This window comes from Ictidomys tridecemlineatus, chromosome 6, assembly GCF_052094955.1.
Source record: "Ictidomys tridecemlineatus isolate mIctTri1 chromosome 6, mIctTri1.hap1, whole genome shotgun sequence".
Taxonomy (NCBI): Eukaryota; Metazoa; Chordata; class Mammalia; order Rodentia; family Sciuridae; genus Ictidomys; species Ictidomys tridecemlineatus.
In genome coordinates this window covers 104,671,207-104,692,896 of record NC_135482.1, presented here as the reverse complement: position 1 = coordinate 104,692,896, position 21,690 = coordinate 104,671,207, and the positions used below count along the sequence as shown (strand labels likewise).

The following is a 21,690-nucleotide window of genomic DNA, read 5'->3' as shown; positions in this document are numbered from 1 at the left end:
TCCTTCTACAGTTTAGAAACTGGGATGTTTACTTTCATTTTTTTTTTTTTTTAACAATGGCTAATGTATGTACAAGGTTAGACGATTGTGCGGGGGAGGATTAGCTAAACAAAAGACTTCCATTTCTCTCACAGAAAAAAATATAGTGAAATCATGGCCATCTTCTATTCTCTTTTTTTAAAAAACAATGTTCTTTTTAGTTATTACATGACAGTGAATGTATTTTGACCTATCATACATACACGGAGTACAACCTCCCATTCTTGTGGTTGAACATGACGTGGAGTTACACTGGTCACGTATTCATATATGAACATAGAAAAGTTAGGTTCGATTCATTCTATTGTCTTTCCCATTCCCACCCCCCCTTCCTTCCCCCATTCCTATCTGTCCAATCTGGTGAACCTCTACTCCTTTTGCCCCCAAACCCCCATCTATTTCATGACCATTTTCTCATGCAGTAATTTAGTGATGATTTTTCCGGCATCCTTCAAAGCCTTATGGAGAATAGTGAAACTCCACTGTCACCAGTGGGATGATAGCAAGTGGTACCCGTCCAGCAGGGTGGCCAGCAGGCAGAGAGCGAAGGAAAGTCTCACCTTGTGTTTTTTACTCTTCTTTTCCTCCACCCAGCCCTCTGCCAAGAAAATAGTCATGAAGTTTATTTATTTCAATCAAGTTGATTCCATTAATTTCCTTTTTTTTTCATAAGGAAAGATTAATGGACCACTCAGTGGTGGATACTTTATCTCCCTAAGCACTTCTGCCTAATAACTGGGACTAGGGCTTGTGGATGTTTCTCAGTACTAAGTCCAAAAGTTAATATGTGCAAAGTAATATCAACTGTTAAGTGAAAAGAAAAAGGCTGATGGTAAATTCTGTCTTGGAGGTGAAAACTTGGGTGATTTAAAGTTTTTCTTTTTTTCATTTTCTTTTTTTTTTATTTTATTTTTTGGTCCTGGGATTAAACTCAGGGATACTTTACCACTGAGCTTCATCCCCAGCCCTCTTTATTTTTAATTTTTAAATAGATAGGGTCTTGCTAAGTTGGTGAAGCTGGCCTCAAACTTTCAATCTTCCTACATCTCAGCCACCCAAATTGCTGGGATTATGTCTGGCTTCACTCTTTAAATTAGACAAAATGAATATTACTCTAAATCAATATAGGTGGCTGCCTATTCACTAGGGGAACACAAAGTGAAATTAACTATTATTATTTCTGGGAAAGGGGAATAGGACAATGAGTGATTTTTCTTTCTTCAGTGTTTCACATTTTCATCTACAATAGTTCTTTGCATGCTACAATGGTAGGAAACATATTATTTCTGTAAAGAGCTTGGAGAACAAATTTTTATTGTTTGTTTTGCTTTTAAGTTAAGACTGTGCCCACCAACTCTTGACCCAGGTTGAAAACGACTTTGGAAAGTTCTGTTTCTTACCCTAACCCAACCTCTACCACTGCTAGGTTGCAGCAGGCACATTTGGAGATCTTGCTAGTAATAAGCACACTCCTGAAATCATCTGGGCCCAAGGACGGGGGCAAATAATAAAATTCCTAATTCACTTGCAGGGGGAGAATGGGAGAAAAGTGAGTCTTTTCAGAGCAGAAACTTGTTCATAATCAGATTAGGTCTCCTTCTTTGTGCGGTGTAGCCCTCTCCAGATGGTTCTATTTGACTTGGTCACTAGATTTGATTATTGGCCACCACAAGCTTCTACACCCAGCTGATTAAGGGGAATAAGAATAAAGCAAAAGCCCCTTCTGTATAATGGAAATAAAATGGAGCCCCTAATCCCACCTCTAATTCCTCTTCCATTCCTTCCCTTTTTCTTTTTGCTGTAACACTTACCACCTTTCTTTTACTTTCCTTTTTATCTATTGTTCTGATCCACACAGGACTTGAGATCCGTGAGGGCAGGAATTTTCTTTTGCGAGGTGATATATCCCTATGTGCCTACCACAGAGCCTGGACATAGTGCATGCTCAGTACATACTTTAGAATGAGTGAATCTATATTTATTGGGATAAAAGGGTTGGTGACATAATGAAGTGAGGACAGATAACAAGGCAGCACATACAGCATAACTGTCACTAAAACAAAGAGATGCATGTGACAGGGAATCCAAGTTGGGAAGACTTGTCAAAGTTGATTATAGATCTGGGGATTTTTGAGTGGTTTTCTTTTCATCTTCATTGCTTTTGGGGCTGTCTGAATCTGTCTTGGGTAAAAGTTTTACCTTTATGGTCATATAAAAATGTTCCTTTTAGTTTAAGAAAAAAAAAGAATAAAAGTGGGACCCTGACTAACACCAGCAGCCAGTGGGCATGGGGGTGGCTCACTCAGTGCCAAGTGGGCATCTTGGTGAGGGAGACAACCCTTGAGTCTGGCCAGGCACTGCTTCCAGGGCATGTCAACACCCCCCACGCTGGTGTGAATCCCTAGGGGCATCCTCTTGCTATGGGCCTGGACTCTCCAATTCACTGCTCTGTGAATTGCAATTTTCCTCCCATGGCCCACTACTACCTCCAAACGAGTGAAGCCTGTTGTAGGGTAATATTATTATGCCTTTGGAATTCAAATCTAGGCTCCAGTGGTGATTGTGAATATTAGGATGTGCCGTAGTTGCAACTGATTGTAGGATTATTTGTATAGGCTCATGGTGTCTGGAAACTCTGGGGTAGAGAGACCCCAATGGGATAACAATCCTCCCAAAAGGATATAACCCAAAATAGAGTCTACAAGAAACTTAAGCTTGAAGTTACTGAAAAGCAGCATTATGTCTCTTCCTTCTAGTACTCATTCTGTTGCTTCCTCAATTTTCTTCTCTCCCTTTCACACATGTGACATGACTACCTGCTGCTCTCACCGACAGTTATAACTATGCCCTGTTGTCCCCACAAGAGGAGGGGCTGCTTTCTATAGCAAGTGTTGGTGGTCAATGCAACCCTATATGTGGCCAGAAGGGAACTAAAAACTGTGGTGGACAGTGCTGGTGACCTGCCATACCAGAGGCCCTCCCCTACCAGGCACCTGAAATATCAGAATAACTCTTTGTCTCCTCTAGTCATCTCGTTTGTGAGAAACTGAAGACAGGTGTGGATGGGGTGGCCACGACACTGGTTTCTGGACAGCAGAAGGGGTCCAGTGAGTGATGACGATCTGTTTGGCCTTTACTTCTAACTATGCATGGAAATCTCACCCCAAGGCCCTGGGAAGCTGCTACCAACTGAATGCATTAGCACTACAAGATGTGACCTCGTCACCAGCTGGGGTTTGGTGTTAATTCATATATAAAATGGCAGAACCCCTCACCTCTTGAGCCCCATTTCCTGTCTCCTTTGTCCTGTCTAATATTTCTCCATTGCACTTATTTCTATCTAAAATACTACATACTCACTGGTTTATTATCTGACTCTCTCCAGAGTTGTGAGCTCTCTGGGTCATGGATTTTTCTCTCCTTTGTTCTCTGCTATATCTTTAGTCTAAGAATGATGTCTGGAATATACTAGGGCCTCAATAAATATTCATACAAAGGAAGGGAGGGGGAGAAAGAGAAGGGAAGAGAGAGGAGAGAGAATAGAGTAGGAAGGGAGGGAGAAAGGAGGGAAGAAAAGAGAATGATAAGGTACCAAAGACAAGAGATGCGTCTTTAAAAAGAATGTGGCCATTTATTTTATTGTTTAAAATTGGAACTTGCATAAAATGACAGTTGCACTGAACTCCGCACGTCCTTGTGACATGAACTGTAGACAAGCCCAGGCTGGACCTTTGCTCACCACCCTTAGGTCCAGTGGCCACAGCAGTCGGCTCTGTAACTTAATTTGCATCCACTGCAATGTGTGACAGCCCCAGTTGCCAGTGTCCCAGAGCGGTTTTCTCAGGGTGACAGCAGGAAGGGGGTGGTGGTCATGTACCATGGGGACTAGGATGTGGCTCTTGCTGCACTTCTCTCACAGCCTGCGGTCATCTGAAATAATGGTGAAGTACAAGAGCCCCAGGGGACAAGGGAAGGGCTCATGGTGTCTGGAAACTCTGGGGTGGAGAGACCCCAATGGGGTAACAATCCTCCCAAAAGGACATAACTCAAAAGAGGATCTACAAGAAACTTAAGCTTGAAGTTTCTGAAAAGCAGCATTATGTCTCTTCCTTCTAGTACTCATTCTGTTGCTCTCTCAATTTTCTTCTCTTCCTTTCACACAAACTTCGAGACGCCATCAGGCCGGGTCCAGGAAGATGCAGAGCACGCTCTTGTGGGTGTACAAGTGTGCTCCTGCGCATGTGTCTAGCTGCTGCCACGCCCTCCTCCGCGGTGGGGTGGGATGCGCAGCTCACACGTTGGTGTGCTGGGAACCTGCGGATGCTATGCTGCCTGGCTGGCTTCGGTTGGAGGGTGCTGAGCTGGCAGCCCGGCTCCTCCTGCTCTGATCCCCGCCTCCCTCGCTCTTCTGGGCTGGCTCTTCAGAGAGCTTGAGCTTTTCATGCTCCTCTTTCAAAAAGAAGTCCACTAACAAGCTCTTCTCTTTCTTGATCTGGTCGCTGATGTCTGTTGGGATATCTGGTATCATCCAGTCCACCAGAACACTCAGGAACATCACAAGGTTCTGCCAAAAGCAAGGGAGAGAGGGGCTGAGTGGAGAGGCAGACACGTCCAATATCAATGATGGTGCCTGTGTGTAGCGAGGCTTCATTTGATAATTGGTGGCTATTGCTCCTTCCCTTCAGCAAGGCTTGTTCTTGTCCTCCAATCCTCCAGGTCCTCCCTGCTCCAGAGTCTTCTGGGATATGGCCACAAAGTGCAGTGGCCTATCTAGAGCTGTAACTGTGATCCTTACTCCTTTATCCCCTCCAGCTGGCTCTCTCTGTCCTCTCTGAGATGGGCTGTTGGTATTTGCATTGACTTCTGGTTCCAGTCTCCCTCACCTCCCGCTCACATCCACTGCATTCTGCCCTCAGTGCATCAACAGCCATCTGACCTGACTGGAACTTCCTGCCTCTAGCTCTCCTTGATCAATTCTAAGCTTTTGTGCACATTTGCACAGGGCTTCCTTCTTCTGGCTGCTGAACTACATCCTTTCCCTTGGGTACATAGGTAAGAAAGGAGTATCTTTTCCTGGAAGCATTTTCAGTTGAGCAAATGTGTATGTGACAACAGTTCCTGGCATGGTCTGATACATGCCAGCTACCCTTCATACACATTTACCCAACACCCTTCTCCAATTGTGATATTTTTCCCTGACTGCAGATTTCACATCAATGTAGCTTCACCCTTCTAAGATCCCAAAGCAATGACTGAGCCCTTGAAAGGTATGTGTTCCCAAGGACTCAGGGAAAGACTCTGGGGCCCGCCTTCTGCTTTCAGAGGTACCTTAGGTGTCAGAGAACTGTCTCATCATATTCTCTTCCTCAAAAACATCTTCTACATCATGAGCAACCTGTGACACGTGACATACGGGAAAGAGAGAAGACTCTTGCAGGTGGGGCAGCAAGAGTCTTCTCTCTTTCCCGTTTGTCACATGTCACAGGTTGCTCATGCTGTAGAAGATGGTTTTTCAAATGTATCACCTCATCTCTGCAGAGAAAGAATGGCAGTCTTCTTTAGGTGAAAGACTAGCCGATGGGCTTCTCTTCTTCCTGGGCTGGGGTCTGGGGGCAGGATATTTTAGAGCCCTCCAGAGATCTGTCTTCAGGGAATACAAAAGCCTCAGGGAGTCCAAGAGAAAAGGATCTGGGCTTGTGTGCTGGCCCCACTTGAAGACCCACAGGACCCCTTGTGGGAATTGGGGGCCCCTTCGTTTGGAGAATCTCAGCAACGCAATTGGAGCTGAGGCTATTGTCAAAGATAGGAATCACTGGGCTCAGTTTGCTATTCATTCAGGGATGGCTAGATGGCTCTGGGGGCCCTTCCCACCAGATGTCTCAGTGGCTAAACAGCATGAACAAAGGAGGGCCCCAAGAGCATAAGAAGAAAGGCTTAGAACTTGAGCCTTTCTGGGGCTGCAGAAATGAGGTGGGCTGTTTGTCTGCACGGGGGCTGAGACTCTGGTTTCAATTGCCCTTCCCACTTTCCTTTCTTCATCTTAGATTTAAATGGGAAATTATCTCTACCCGGCAACTTACTCCACATCTGTCCGGTAACCTTACTCTGTGTTTTATTCTCTTGCAAAGTCCATCCATTAAAAGAAGCCCTCTTGGGAGTCCTCCTGCTTCACCCAGGGAAGGGAAGGTTCACTTCTGCCTGCCACATGTGAAGACCCCTTGTGTCACAGAGTACAGTCAGCACTCCATCTCTGTGGGCTCTTTTGATCCAACTAGGGATCAAAAATATTAGAAAACAAAATTGGATCTGTACTGAAGATGTACAGCTTTTTCCTTGTCATCAATACCTAAACAATACAGCATAGCACCTGTTTACATAGAACTTACATTATCTTATCTAGAAATGATTTAGAGTATAGGAGAGGTTATGTATAGTTTATATGCAAATGCAACACTTTATATAAGGGACTTGGGCCTCTTTGGATTTTAATTTTCTGAGGAGGGGCCCAGAAACCAGACCCAAGTGACTATCAAGAGACAATACCATGGAAACCTGGAGGTAAGCGGCAGCCAGGTAGTCATGACTCTCTTTATCCCTGTCTCCCGGCTCCTAAGTGCCATTCCTTGTCTGAACAACTCACCTGGAAGATGATAACAAAAGCCAGACGGGCAGACAGAACAGACCAGTACTGTTTGGAAAACTCATATGGGTTTGGTGCCCATGGTGGTTCTCGGTAATCCTTGAACCTGTCCAAAGAGATAGAGGAAAGGTAGTAAAAACTCAAGGATTTGAGTATTGGACAAGCTCTTAATTATTAGATATGGGAAATGGGAGAAATTAGACTTGGGAAGGGGAAAATCTATGACCCAACCAGCAAATATGCCCGGAGTAAGAGAATCAAAGTCCATAAAAGCCAATGTCAGCCTAGAAATGTCCTTTTCGTACTCGTTTTCCCTAACAATCCCCAGAGCTTCCTCTGGTATCCAAATCCAATTTCCAGATGATCTCAAGAATCATAATAATAACCCAGGCCAGTGGGTCCACCTGGGCTCCCCACTATCCTGTGGGCTGAGAGAGTAGGGAGGCCCCCAGATGCCTCCTCTAGAACTCGGTGGCAGCCTGAGGCTCCCTGAAGATGCAGCACAGCAGGTTACCCTGGGCTTCCCCAGCCAGCTGCTTTGGGATTCCAGCTACCAGAGGGGCTGGCCTTGCTTTCTGACTGCACTATTGAACCCAAAGGCCCAAAGGAAGGCTGACTGATCCAGACCAAGTTGAAGGTGGGTAAATTTGGAGTGAGAGGGTCAATAATCAAAGTTGATCAGTATTTCTGTTTCATTAGCCATAAGATCTAAATTTAAAAAAAAAGTGATGTCAGAGCCTAGTGTGAGTTCATGTCTCCTTTGCAGATGGGAGAGAAGCCTTGGGTTTTCCCTCACTCTTGCCTTTTCACCCCCATTCTGGAATGATTCATGTTAGAACTAGCTCATTTTCTCAGATACAAAACAAGCCCTATCCTGGAGGAAGATGGGGTGGCATCAGGCCACCAATCAGTTTGTGTGGCTGCTATGGAAGGCAGAGTAGGGACTCAGTCTGGGAGGGATGGAAAACCATCACACTCTGAACATGAAGTATGTGTCAATCCCTGAGTAAAGGGCTTCTCTGTAAGATGCATCATTGCATCCCTCAGGCAGGCATCGTTATCTCTGCATAACACAGGAGGAAGCTGACGCTCAGAGCTAAGTTCAAGTGCTTGGCCAGAGTCTCATGGCCAACAAGATGTGGAGGCAAGGAAAGAATGCATGTCTGGCTGAAACCAGGCTTCTCTCTCATTATCAGAGAGTAGCTCACCAACAGCTGCATTGGGGGGAAATATTCATAAATGGGGGCTCTTTTGTCCCTTTCCCTGTCCTGAATGAACCAGCTGCTCCAAAAGATCTATGTAAAACCATGATGGCTTCCAATTGTCCAAAGAGAGATAAGAGAGAGACAGAAAAAAAAAAAAGATGGAGAGGAAAGCTATGCACACACAGAGATAGAAAAAGGCACAGCAATAGTGAGCAATAGAGACAAACTGAATGGCGGACACTGAGCTTTCAACCAGGGTTTGGCAAGAGACCAGGAGCTTCCCCCTTCCCACCCAGCTCCCCCTCTCCTAACAGCTGATCACAGCTGTTGCAAGCTTGGTTTGACATCCGGGTAAAAAGCAAAGCTAACTGCAGCCCAGCAGAGCACCACGGGATTCATCATATCCATCCGTGGCTAAGGACAGAAGCACAGCCAGCTCCAGATTATCCTTGTTAAGGGGAGAAAGACCTGCACAAATCAAAGAGGACATTTTGGGGTGGGAAAATACTCAGATTCACCTATCCCCTTGCTGCCCACAGAAACAGCAGAAGGCAATTGATCATCCTCCTCTAGAAACCTCCAGGGAAGGAGGTGAGGCACACAGGCAGGCATGGGCACACAGGCGGGCATGGACGGACACACACACACACACACTCCTTAACGCAGGGCAATCCCTTCCCAGGTTCAGCTCAATCCCTCCTGATACCATGAAAGTCCCTTTCTTTTACTCTCTAGTTCTATCGATGAAGGAACAGCTGCTCACTGACCTTGGTATGAGAGTCACTACTCACTCCTCTTTTTTCCAGTCTGAAAAGAATCCATAAATAATCTAATTCTGGTTCCACCTCAGCTACTAACTTACCAAAGCTTTTGGAAACGTCACTTTACCCTCCCTGTGTGTCCAAACCATGTTTTGAATCTAACAGGCACATCCATTTAACTGAAGGTCGAGGGGAAGATTAACAGAGAGATCTATCCCAAAAACTCTAGTTGAAAATACCTCTATCCAGATAAGCTAAGGCTGGCTCTGTTAGGTACTAAGGGGAAAGCCACACCATGGAAAAGAGCAGTGAACGATTTAATGAATTTTGCATCTGCTCACATTGTTCTTTCCAAAGCTAGCTTTTTAAAAACTATGACTTAACCTAAGAAGTATATTTAAATGAAAATTACACAAAACATACTTATCCTTTCTCTATACAATGTACTGACCTAGCCTAATCTAGCCTATCCTGTCCTGTTCTTTGAATTGCTGTTTGAAGCCTGGATGGTGGTAAAGATCTATAATCCCAACTACTCAGGAAGCTGAGACAGGAGGATTGCCAAGTTTATGGCCAGCCTGGGCAACTTAGTGAGACTCTGTCTCAAAATAAAAATATAAAGGACTGTGAATGTTACTCAGTGGTACAGTATCCTTGGGCTTAGTCCCCAATACCACAAAAACAAAGCAACAACAAACATTACTTGTGACCTACTGGAATGATTTTATAACCCATTAATGAACCATGATTCATCATTTGAAAAACATTGATTCCAGTAATCTTCTGCCACCAGGTAAATAATGGGCTGTTTACATGCCAATGTAAGTTCAGATTTCACAATTTTTTTAAAAATTTCATCCTAAGGAGTCAGAGTTATCAAATGTCTTCACTAAATAACTAGAAAACACTAATTAAACAAAGAGATAATTACCTTTAAGAAAAAAAATACAAAAGACCAGCAGTTAATGGACTTAATCTTTTCCACTACTGGGACAATGGTTTATGTTGTCTGTTTTGTTTCTCAGCCCAGTGTTCAGCACTGATGAGAGAGTGTGCTTCGGAGACAGCAGATGAGGGTCTGAATGCCATATCCCCACTTTGCTCCTGTGTCCTTGCTCTTGTTTGGTTTTTGAATGTCCCCCAAAGGCCCATGTGCTAAAGGATTGGTCCCTAAGGAGTACTATTGGGAGGTAATGGACCTTTAAGAGGTGGGGTCTAGTGGGAGGTCTATAGGTCATTAAGGGTGTGCCTGTGAAAGGGATCATGGAACCCTGTCCCTTCCTCTCCTTCTCTTTTGCTTCCTGGCCATCAAGTAAGTGGCTTTGCTCTGCCACTCACTGCTATGTTGTACTTCCTCACAACAAGCCTGTAGCAACAGGGTCAATCAATAAAGGACTGGAATCTCCAAAACTAGAAGCCGAAATATTTTTTTTTCTCTTCAGGAGTTGATTATCAGGTATTTGTTACAGTGATGGAAAACTAACTAATACATTCCTCTTACAAGTTACTCAATATTATGAAACCCAATGTTCTCATGTATGAATTGGCCCAAACTTTCTCACAGAGGTGTTTTGAAGATGAAATATCAATGCAAAGAATTCAGCACAATAGAGGAACCTAATAAATACAGGTTGAATATCTCTTATCTGAAATGCTTGGGACCAGAGGTATTTCAGATTTCAGAATTTTTCAGATTTTGAAATATTTGTATATAAATAAGGCACTGTCTTGGGGTAGGACTCAAATTAAACATGAAATTCATTTATGTTTAATACATATCTCATACACACAGCCTGGAGGTAATTTATACAAAAATTTTTAATAATTTTGCACATGAAAGAAAAGTTTCACAGTGCTAAATTTTCCACTTGTGACATCATATCAGCAACAAAATAGTTTTAGATTTTAGAGCATTTTAGGTTTTAGATGCTAATCTGTAGGAGCTATTCTTTCTCTTTTTATTATAACTGGCACTTCTTCTGCTCCACGAGGCCAGAGCACACAGACTGCTACTTCCAGTTCCTCCTGGCTTTCCAGGAGGATTCTGAGCACTCGGGTACCAAACACCCAAGTTACCCATGGTGCTGATGAGAATCTAAGGCAGTCACACACCCGTGTGGCTGTAGGAGCTTCTCTCAGGACCCCTGTCCAGGTAAATGGCAAAAAAAACATGCAAGCCTCAGGCTGATAGGTGGTGGCCATGAGATCCAGGAAGCAGAACTTCTTTCTGATCCCTTCCCATTAGCTCAAATGTCCTCCAACAGCTGACCTTCTCCCCTGGCCTGGAGAGCCTGGGTCTCCCAAAATTCCCTGAGTGACCACAACCAAGTGAACACTCATATCTAGTTAGTTTCCTGTATGTGCTGGGCTGTGGCCCCCAGAGGGAATCAGGAATTTAACCTCAGGGATACAATTTGGGGGATATTCCTAGATCTCACCCTCACCTATCCAATCCTCCTTTAGTTTCCTTAAGTGTGAACATTGATTTTGAGGGTTTCTCGAGTATTCCAAGAAAGACATTCAATAAGGTGACAACCAGAGCGTCTAAAAAGCAAGCATGAACTTGAAGTGGCTAGGCCTCTTACTAACTGTAAGAGCCTAAGTAAGTGATTGCACATCTCTGAACCCCAGCATCCTAATCCATAAAATGAAAACCAACACCATGGGTATCACAGTGTCAAGTGCATAGAAGTGCACACTTGGGTTCTCTCAGCCCAACCATAAATAAATGAACATGTGTATGCATGTGTATATGTGCTCAATATTAAAGGAAGCAACATTACCTTTTCATAAGACAATACGATGAATTCTGAATGTGATTTTTGGAGTCTTCAAAGGCAAATGGACACATGAGTTCTCTTGGGAGATGACTGAGGAGGGAACTAAGAAAATAACTTTTTCTTTTACGTATATGTATGTGTATGTGTGTATATATATATATATATATATATATATATATATATATATATATATATAAACTCTATGTCATATTGTAAAACAAGCCTGCTACACAATATTTTAAAGGTTCTGCAAGTCTATACTATGTTAATTCACAGAGAAAATATCCAGGAAAGATTCACACTCATGTGTCACTTTGGTTTTACTGGGAAAATGCTTAGGATTGGACAGGGGTTAAGGTGGAGGAAGATTAGAGTTGGAGTGGTTATTTGAGATGTTTAGAATTTTATATATATATTTATATAAAATAATTATATGTATAGAATTACTTTTATAACAAAGAAATTAATATTTTTAAAGTAATCATTGACAATATTCAGTTAACCCAAGTACATTTTTATACTGAGCTTTCAAGAACAAAATTATAGTGTTTATTGGGACAGACTCACATATAAATGAAATTGGTACCAAAGTCAACATTATATTTTAGCTTTAAAATTACATTACTCTCATTCTAATTTTGTGAAAAAATGTTGATTAAAGTTAATTTAGACATCACCTAAAGAAATAAGGTTCCCATTAATAAACTCTGTCACATTGTAAAACAAGCTTGTTAAACAATAGTCTAAAGATTCTGCAAGTCTATGTTATGTTAATTCACAGAAAAAAATGGGAAAAATTCACACTCATGTGTCACCTTGGTTCTGCTGGGAAAATGCTTAGAACTGGGCAGGGGTTAAAGTGGAGGAAGGTTGGAGTTAGAGTGGTTTCTTGTGATGTTAAGAATTTTTTAATAGGAATACATTAATATATTACATGAGTAATCACATTTTTTTGAAAAACAGAAAGGAATCTTTGGAAATTATTTCTATTACAGATGAGGAAACTGAAGTACAGAGAGGGAAGGAGACTACTGACTCAGATGTCCCCATTCCCAACCTCATCCTCATCTGCAAGACGACCAGTGACTGTGACATCTGCCACAGTCATCAAAATACAAAAATCACTGTGAACAAGGAAGGAGCCAAAGCCAGGCACTAAGAATTTGGTCATCAACCATTGGTAACGGCTTTTCTTTTTAAACGAGGTGTTAGTTGTATAATGAATCAGTTAGTAAATGCCTTTCTCAACTCTGAACAGTGGTACATAAGGAAATTTTTAAAATATCCCCACTGGAAATGAATGTCATGTTAATGCTGAATACAATTACATACAAAATTTTCATACCATCTGAGTTACTTAAAACTGCCTTCTGAAACTGGCATTTTAGCAAAGGAAAACGGTACAGGCAATTAGGAACTAATGAGAACCATGCCAATCCAGTGGTTGGTAAAGATCAGGAAAACCAACACCTGGAAAAGTTGACTCTCCCTCTGGTGTCAGTATGGAACAGATGTGAAGAAACCATGGCCTGGAAAGGAACTCACCTCTTCAAAGACTTTTCACAGGACCTTGGAATATGGAAGTACTTAGGGCCTGGAGAAAAATCTGGCAGGACCACCTGAGGATGCTGTTTCTGGATGTTCAACACCTCCAAACAGACCCTGTGGGTTGATCATGCCCATGTGGGCTCCTTGAGTTCTGTTCTGGGACCAGATCCCTGGCCATGCCCTGCCCACGTGAGCTCTTTGCATCCTTCCAGCTGAGCCAGGAACTAAGCTGGCATCCATCCTCCAAGATGTGGTGGCTCTGTCAAATGGTCACTAATCATGCCTATAGTGTGATGTCACAAGACTGTTTACAAAGCAGCCGTGCAGGAGAAGGGCTGAGGCAAGCATCACTCTAAGAATTCTGGGAATACAATCTCAGAATCTAAAATGGGCAGCCAGAGACTCGTCCTAACTTTTATTGACATTGTTAAGATACCTCTATCCCTAGTGTGGTTGGGTTAAAGCCCAAGACCTCAGTTTTATTCAACTACATTTATCTTTAGAGATCATGGAAAGCTAAGAATAAGAAAGGTCATCATGTTCCCAACATTATTTGCCAGAAAATCAGGGCGAACTTCGCTTCCTACCATGAAAGAAATTATAAAAACCAGCTCTTGGGGCAAGCTGTGGTGTTGTCTCTGATTTTTCATAGTATTTCTCTGTCGTAGTCCTTCTTTTTTTCTTTTTATCTTGGAGTAGTGGATAGGACCCCCATGCGGTTGAGATGTTCCATCAACAATCTTGTTGATCTAGGAATTGTAGCCTCCAAGTACACTTATTTGATATATTGTAAATTAAGTGCTGACCCCATTCTCTGAACATCTGCTTACACTTTATTTTTATCTCTTTATTTTTATTTTCATTAGAACTCGATAGCCCTCACACTATGGATAGAGAGAAAACACTCAGGAAAATTCTATCTCATCACTGTTCTCTTAAACCCCTCTGTGGGACCCCATGGCCCTAGACACTCCACACACCTCAAAGTGACCACCATATTCTTGATCTAGTGTTCTTCCCATTTTTCCTGCTCACTCTAGCCCTTCTCTCTGCAATAGTGTTCTCCCTGGACTTCCTTTGATGCCTGACATCCATCCCCCTTTGTGACCCATTCTCCACCACTCTCACCCCCATCCTTCTCCCCCAGCCAGATGCCTTGGTCATATGAATTAGGAGCTCTGGCCATGCTTGTGTTCCTCACCCTTCAACCTCCCTCTCCCTTGAAACTTCCCCTGAATGCTTAAGTGCTTAAATCTGGATTGGGTCAGTGGCTCCTCCTCAGGACTCACACAGCTCCCTGCATCGAATTGCAAATTATTAAAGCTGTATTTTAATTGCTTGTTTACCTACCTACTCATCTGCTTCCTGACTTATTGAGAGAAGCAGCACGTCCTGTTCTCTATTAACTGAGGTTCCCCCTCCCAATATCTGCATAATGATCCTATAATCCTCACTGGTACTAAGAGTAAGAAATATGATGAATGCTCCCAAAGTCACATTGGTTTGATTTTCGGATGATTTACTTTCTGCAGATAAATTTTCTTGGCAGAAACATAGAATTAAAGTGAACTTCCTATGCATGTACCAATGATAATTCTGCCACTCAGTGGCAGAATTTTTTTTTTTTTTGTAAATGGATAAGAGACCAGCCATGATCCTGGCAGCTACTTGCATCTACTTGCATGAAAAAAATGGAGACAGACTATCACAGCTTCACACAGGGCTGTAAATCCAGTGACCTGAAGGCAAATTCAAGAGCAGTTCACATGTACCAATAGTGCCTGGTGTCCTGGGCATTTGTTGTTAGGGCTAGTAGTGCCTATTAATCTTGATTTCTCACTAGAGAGGATACAATTCAGAGTGAGCTTGAAAATGCAATTGACACTTGACTGAAGTAGAGTTGGGAGATAGATTGAATTTGAGCCTACCTATCTGAATAAAGCCTTGTCTAAAATTAGACCTTCTCTCAACTTTCAGTATGGGGGCCGTTAAAGTCCCTTCTTGTTCAAGCCAATTTAAAGCACTGATGAATCTGGAAAACACATTCATAAGGGCTACTGAGAGATCTGATGGTCAGAGGGAAGGCACAATCCTATAGGTCCCTATGGCAGATACGTTCTCCGAGTCCAACTAAGGAAACAGTGTTAGCCTTGCTTCCCCACACGAGGCCCACTGAGCTTTTTCCCACCACACATGGGAGTGGAGGCCTGTACTCCTGGACAGATGTCTTTAGGATCTGTTGCTAGAAACTTCTGTCTTAGAGAACTTCTCAGCTTTCTAAACCTTTCTTTCTTTCTTTTTTTTTTTTTTTTGTAGAATGAGGAGCTTCAATGAGATTATCTCTGGGTTCACTTCCAGTTATGAAATGATCTTGTAATTCTCACTATTTGTGCCTGTTTGTTTAGTTAGTGTAAATCTGTTGACTTATTTCATGATCCAGATGCTACTGGAAGATAGCACTGGCACAGACAATCTGTATTATGAAATTATGCCTTTGGATCTGCAGACCAAACTCCAGCACCATGGACAGACAGTCTGGTATGCCAGCCAGGTAGAGGAGTGACCCCTGGGTAGTGCACAGTCTGAATTTGCCAGCAATAGGACTTTAGTCCAAGAGTTACTCTTTGTAGTCCCAGATATGAAAAAAAGAAAAAAACTGAAACATCTAGGCTGATATAAATTGATGAATAAATTTATTCATCTGTTATTAGATCTGGTCCCTAATTTTTCATATTGGTTGGCTAGAGTAAAACCCTGAAGTTAATGTGCCTGAGACCAAGATGTTCTTTTATTTAAATCATAGATTGGTAAGGTTGTTTAACCCAGACATCCATCTGAATTGGAAAGACCAAATCATTTTCTTTTTGTGTTCTCCGACTCAGAATATGAACCTAAGCAGCAGCCTCAAAAATGGTGGGCCTTGGGTCCCATGTGTCCTAGGTGGGAAAACAAGACAGTCATGCTGGGTCACCACTGCTGCAAACTTTACAGAAAACACTCTTCTTCAGTGGAGGCCCCGGCAGCTTTTACATGAGACACTACTGGGGTCTTTGGAAGACAATGGTTCCAGAGGCTCTTTTCTTGGGCTTTTTGTTGTTGTTGTTGTTGTTGTAGTTACTATTATTTTTTAAATATATGCAATATGATCTTTGCTCCATGGCTTCAATGATCCCTGTGTGATGGATTTCAGTCACCTCTCCAGAATTCAGCTTAGTGTAGTCAGGAATTAGGATTGACCTCTTAGATTTCAAACCATGTTTTAAATTAAACAGGACTGAAATCAAATCCATCACTTGTACAGTAAGGTTAGATTCTCATGAGTCACGGTGACACACGCCTGTAATCTCAGCAGCTCAGGAGACTGAGGCAGGAGGATCACAAATTCAAAGCCAGCCTCAGCAACTTAGTGAGGCCCTAAGCAATTAGTGAGACCCTGTCTCAAAATAAAAAAAAACAAAAATGGGGTTGGGATGTGGTTCAGTGGTTAAGTGCCTCTGGCTTCAATCCCTGGAGGGGGAGAGGGAGGGGGAGAGGGAGGGGAGGAGGAGGAGGAGGAGGAGGAGGAGGAGGAGGAGGAGACATTTTCCCTATCCCAGTCAATGAACCCACAATTTCCTGGTTGTATGGCCTCATCACAGATTTTTGAGATATCCTTAAGTCAACCCCTCTCCATATCTGTTGTCACCAGGTTTGTGGTGTATCATATGAAATAGCTCACCTTTCTCCTTTTTTAAAATTACTTCCACCATCTGTTCTATGCTTTAGACAGTTTATGTCTAAATGATGTGGCCACTCAGTTGTTCTCCTTGAATTCTCAGGTCTAGACCATCTTCCTCTTTGAGACCAGATCAATTTTCCTAAAACTGCCCTTCATCCCATCATCCATGGCCTCATATTAAAATTCCTGTCATATTTCAAGACTTCCCATTACAGATTTCATCCTATCCAAATTCAACAAGGATTTGACTCATACACTATCCCAGGAGTTTCCACATATGCTGTATTTCCTATGTTACCATTATTATCTTCCAAACATCCTCATTACTAACTATATTGCTTAGCCCCTAAGTGATTGTCTAATAGCCCCCACCACCATGTTTTGGCCAGGGCTAGAATATTCTCCCTCTCTATCCTACAAATCCCAGCAGCCCTTCCAGGAAGCCCACATTTTCCATTATAGTCCCCAATACTCTCCCTAACCTCTGAACACTCACAGCACTCATTGTCCATTCTGCCTGTGATTCCATATAATTACTGACCAACCTGCCATTTCCCAATTCTTGATGAGCAGGACACAGTTAACATAGTTCGTGGTCTGCTCAATGGTGTCTAGCAAAAGGCACTCAATAAATATTTTCTGATTAATTCAAACTAATTTATAAATTACTGATGGGGAGGAACAGGAGATGGAAGCAGGGAGAATGATGTAATTCCAGGTTATCCAGGTAATTAGCTGAATCTATTGCTTCTGGTCTTTTGGGGCCCTCCTCCTCAGGATGAATTTACCTGCAGAACTGAACCTCCTGGTCGAAATGTGAGTTTTCTGGCTGCGTTCCCTCCTTCAGCTGGCTGACGTTGAAAAAGGAGAGGGTGTGGTTCACAAAGCCGTGCAGAGTCCCATTATGACTATAGGAATACTGGTACACGAGGCGGGGGATAAAGTCAGAGGTAACAGCGATGACAAAAGCCTACAGGACAGAACCACAAGCACTGAGGAATAGTCAGGGTGGATGCTGTCTGGATGGCACAGGGCCCATGTGACTGTGCAATTGTCTGCTCTTGGGCTCTCCTTTAAGAGGTGCAGCATGCTCAGGTACCTGTCCCTGTCCCTGAGCTCATGTGGCTGACACACCTGGCTTTTCCATCTCTGATAAGCATAAGTAAATCCACCTGATAGTGGCTATCTAGAGGGTGAATTACAATCACCGTAGCAAAGGATTCAAGGCCAGACTGAGCCATTGGGTGCTGGATGCATTAATTCACCTCTGAGATGTTTGAGTTGACATGTCATTGGCCAAGCCAAAACATAGTGCAAGATATTCTAAGAAAGTCACCCTTCATGATGGGAGAGCCACTTCAATGCAGTGAACCAGGGAGCTGGATGGCCAGGTATGTCTGCCCTGAGGGACACCAGAGAGCCAGGAGCATGATTCCTCTGTTTCCTCAATAGGACTATTATCTCTAAACACTTCATAGCACACAATGCAATAGAAGTCAGTTTTTATCCATTTTACTTAAGGAAAGTAAGATCCAGAGGGGGAAGGAAGGTCCTGCTAGAGCTATACACACCTAATGTAGCATCTGGCATATCTAAGTGCTCTATAAATGTCTATGAAGCAAACCAAAAGACAAATGAATGATTGCATGTTTGAACATGGAGGTACTTTCTGCAAAGAAAATCTTAAATCTTTTTGGCAGGTGTTTATATTGCATTCTGCACCAACAATTAAGGTCCCTTTAAAAATGTAGTTTAGATATTGTTTTCTCAATGTATATGTGAGTGTGGATGGCTGTGACCATATTTGAGAAGGAATAACACATTTATAATAATCAGAGCTACAACTTACTGAGTACTTGTTTATGGCTTCTCTTTATCTTATTTAATTTCCAGAACGATCCTATTTTGTGGGTACTATTCTGATGTACCAATTTACAGATAAGTAAACAAGCCTTAGAGAAGATAGGGGAATAAAATTTCACGTCATTCTGTACTATAGATAGTTAATACTAAGGGCTTCTATTCTAGTGGACACAACTGCACAATTGCAGACCTGTCTTCCAAATTGTTGTTTATTTCTAAGGTTCTTTTATTATTATTATTAATTGTTCAAAACATTACAAAGCTCTTGACATATTATATTTCATACATTTGATTCAAGTGGGTTGTGAACTCCCAATTTTCCTCCGTATACAGATTGTAGAATCACATTGGTTACACATCCACGTTTTTACATACTGCCATACTAGTGTATGTTGTGTTCTGCTGCCTTTCCTATCCTCTACTATTCAAGATGTCTGCAAACATTCAAAATGCACTGGGCTGATTTTCTCTGCCTCTCCTTGCACATCTCTTATAATTTTCCTGTGTTCTTAGCAGGAACCAGGTTAAAGCCAGAGTCAATGTTTCTCTCCCAAGGCAATAGTGGCTTTCTTGACATGCAGCAAGCTGGCTGATATTTTCTTGGGAGGTGGAACAGGAGGCCCTGCCTGGCCACCATCCATCCAGAATGCGAAAGCAGAGGGGCTGTTGGATGGGACCCAGCAGGATTTCCTCTGCAGTGTGGACATGTCTGGCAAGGCAGTTAAGGAGGTCACAACAGGTAGGACCCCTCTCCTTCCAGGGCCTATCTTAATCTACGAAGTGCCATAGTCCATGGGGATAATTAATTGACAGTTCAGAGGAACAGTAATTAGGAATTGCAGCCTGGGCAATACTCCAGGTATTGTTTAACTCGGGAGTAGAAAAAGAAAGGAAAGAGATGGATAGATATGTAGAATTCTTTCCTCATTATTCTTGGCTCTGAGAAAAGATCTGATTTTGACTCTTAAGGCCAAGGTATATATTCTAATGGATCATCACCTTTCTCTTAGTGAAATTAAAAAAAAAAATGGCCCAGCTCTGGTGACAGTCTTCTGGTTAACTAAAAGTTAAAAGTTACCATTCACCAGGAGACTGTCTATGAAATAAAGTTGCCAATGGAAAAGGCTGGGAGGAAACAAGGGCTGGTTTCCTGCTTTGAAGACCTAAACTCCTTTAAAAGAGCCTTCCACAGAGCCGGGGGTCCTGATTAAATGCACTTACATTGATGATAACAGAGAACTTGCCGATTCCGGAGAGGATGTCAAACCAAATTCCTAAAAGACAGAAAGAAGGGTGTCTGTCTCACTCCCACCCTTGGCCCAACGATGACAAGGCTGCAGCTTAGGGTGACGTTTTACAGGCAAGGGATCAGGGGAGGTTTGCAGGGCCCCCAAGAGGTGGGTTTATCTGGGAAGGCTTAGGTGTCCCACTGTCTGGAAGTTTGGGGGATCGCTGGGGTGGATAAGAGGGTCTGCGAAGACCTCCCTGCATCCAAGGATGTGCAGATGAGAACCTGGAAGGGTGAAGAGGCAAGGGCTTTGCCCAACCTTCTTATTCCTGACACGTGAGGGTGGAGGCTGCAGCCACAGGCAGGGGGAGCCGGACCTGCGGTGGCCCCTCTGCCAGGCACATACCAATGTCTTTGGTTCTCACAGCGTCTGGCCGTCTCAGCTCCGTAACAAACTTCTTTGCATCCAGTCGCACTTCAATGACATTGTTGAGGAGGGCAAACACAGGTGCCAAGGGAAAGGAGGCCACAAAGAGGGTGACGAAACCAAACTGGATGACTAGGAGAGAGAACAGCAGGACCAGCTTCACCAGGGAGAAGCAGAACCATGACCCGGGTGCTCTCTCACCAGGGCCTCCCCTTTCCTCCTGTACCACACCTAAACAGTACTTCCTTCTGAATATCTGCACCCCAAGGATCACTGCCATCACTTGAGCAAAGCTCTGGTATTGCAAAGGAAAAGTCCTGACTCTCCTATCTGCCACCCTTCACCTCCAGGCACGAAGCCCACTCACCTTTCTCGGGTGGGCAAACTTACTCAGCAAAGAGCCAGAGAGTTAACATTTGGGGATTTGGGGCCGTATGGTCTTGTCACAATGATTTACCTCGGCCACGGTAGAGTAAGAGCTACCATAGACAACATGCCAATGCATGGACTTGGCTGTGTTCCAATAAAACTTTATTTACAAAAGCAGAAAATAAAGCAGGCTGGATTTGGCCTTCGGACCGTAGCTTGCCAATTCTTGATATAACTTAAAACAACACCTCCCAAATGGGGGCTCTTTTTCCATAACTATAGTCCCTGCCTTTGTTTAGTAAGTTTTGTTCATTCATCACACATTTATTGGGAGCTCGCTAAATGCCAGGCACTGTGCCAACTATTTAAGAAGGCAAAGGTCTGGTCCTGCCTTTGAGGAGCTGGGTTTAGAGGGGGAGAGAGAAATATACACAAATATGTGCAACAGGATATTTTTGTACTTCTTTAAAAAAATGTGTTCCAAGAAAGAAAAATGTGCCAGAGGACAGAGGAGAACCTAGGGAGCCAAGTTCTAATCTGCTCAGGGTGGGGACTAAGGAAACTCTCCATGCATGGTATCTAAGCACCATCTCTAGGGACACCATCTTCTTGTGGTATGCAGGAAGACTGACTTGCAGAGAGCATTCCAAGCCATAGCAGCGATGTGAGCAGCGCTGTCAAGTGGTAGCCTACGAGAGTCTGATGGCCAGCAGGTGTCTGGGCCCTGCCTGGGACTTCTTGTTTTCCTTGCTGTCAGTCTTCCCCGGCTTCCAGCCTGCAACCCTTGTGCTCTCTCACCAAAGTTCCTCATAAAATTTCCCCTGGATCTTCTCTATTTACTGAATATAACCTATATTCCTTATCTTGGCATACAGACACTTAGGGTCTGCTCCCAACCTGCCTCTTTAGCCTCATCTCTGAAATCTCTCCCATAGGGATCCTCCTCCCACTTGGAATCCTCTGAACTTCTCACTCTCTAGAATTTTCCCTGACGCACAGGCCCTTCTGTTCTTGTGTACCCAGCACCCATTCTCTGCTTGGCAGACTCCTATGCGTCTCCAAGACCGTTCCAATTCCACCTGTCTGGTGAAGCCCATTACTTCCTCCTCTGA

General features: G+C 43.2%; 1 protein-coding gene across 4 annotated transcripts in view; it reads right to left on the bottom strand.

Annotated features, from left to right (window-relative positions):
- Positions 1–3,644: 3,644 nt before the first annotated feature.
- The window catches only part of Ano2 (anoctamin 2), a 352,659-nt gene continuing 334,613 nt past the window's right edge, over positions 3,645–21,690 (bottom strand). For 2 of the 4 annotated variants that reach the window (XM_078015366.1, XM_040281078.2), the window contains 5 exons: positions 20,189–20,341; positions 19,776–19,828; positions 17,480–17,661; positions 6,680–6,785; positions 3,645–4,603 (listed from right to left, as the gene is read on the bottom strand). In XM_078015366.1, the coding sequence (XP_077871492.1) occupies positions 4,331–4,603; positions 6,680–6,785; positions 17,480–17,661; positions 19,776–19,828; positions 20,189–20,341 (767 nt within the window). In that variant the 3' untranslated portion in view covers positions 3,645–4,330. The remainder of the gene's footprint in view (positions 4,604–6,679; positions 6,786–17,479; positions 17,662–19,775; positions 19,829–20,188; positions 20,342–21,690) is intronic. The other 2 variants (XM_078015367.1, XR_013423166.1) reach the window with 2 other exon arrangements.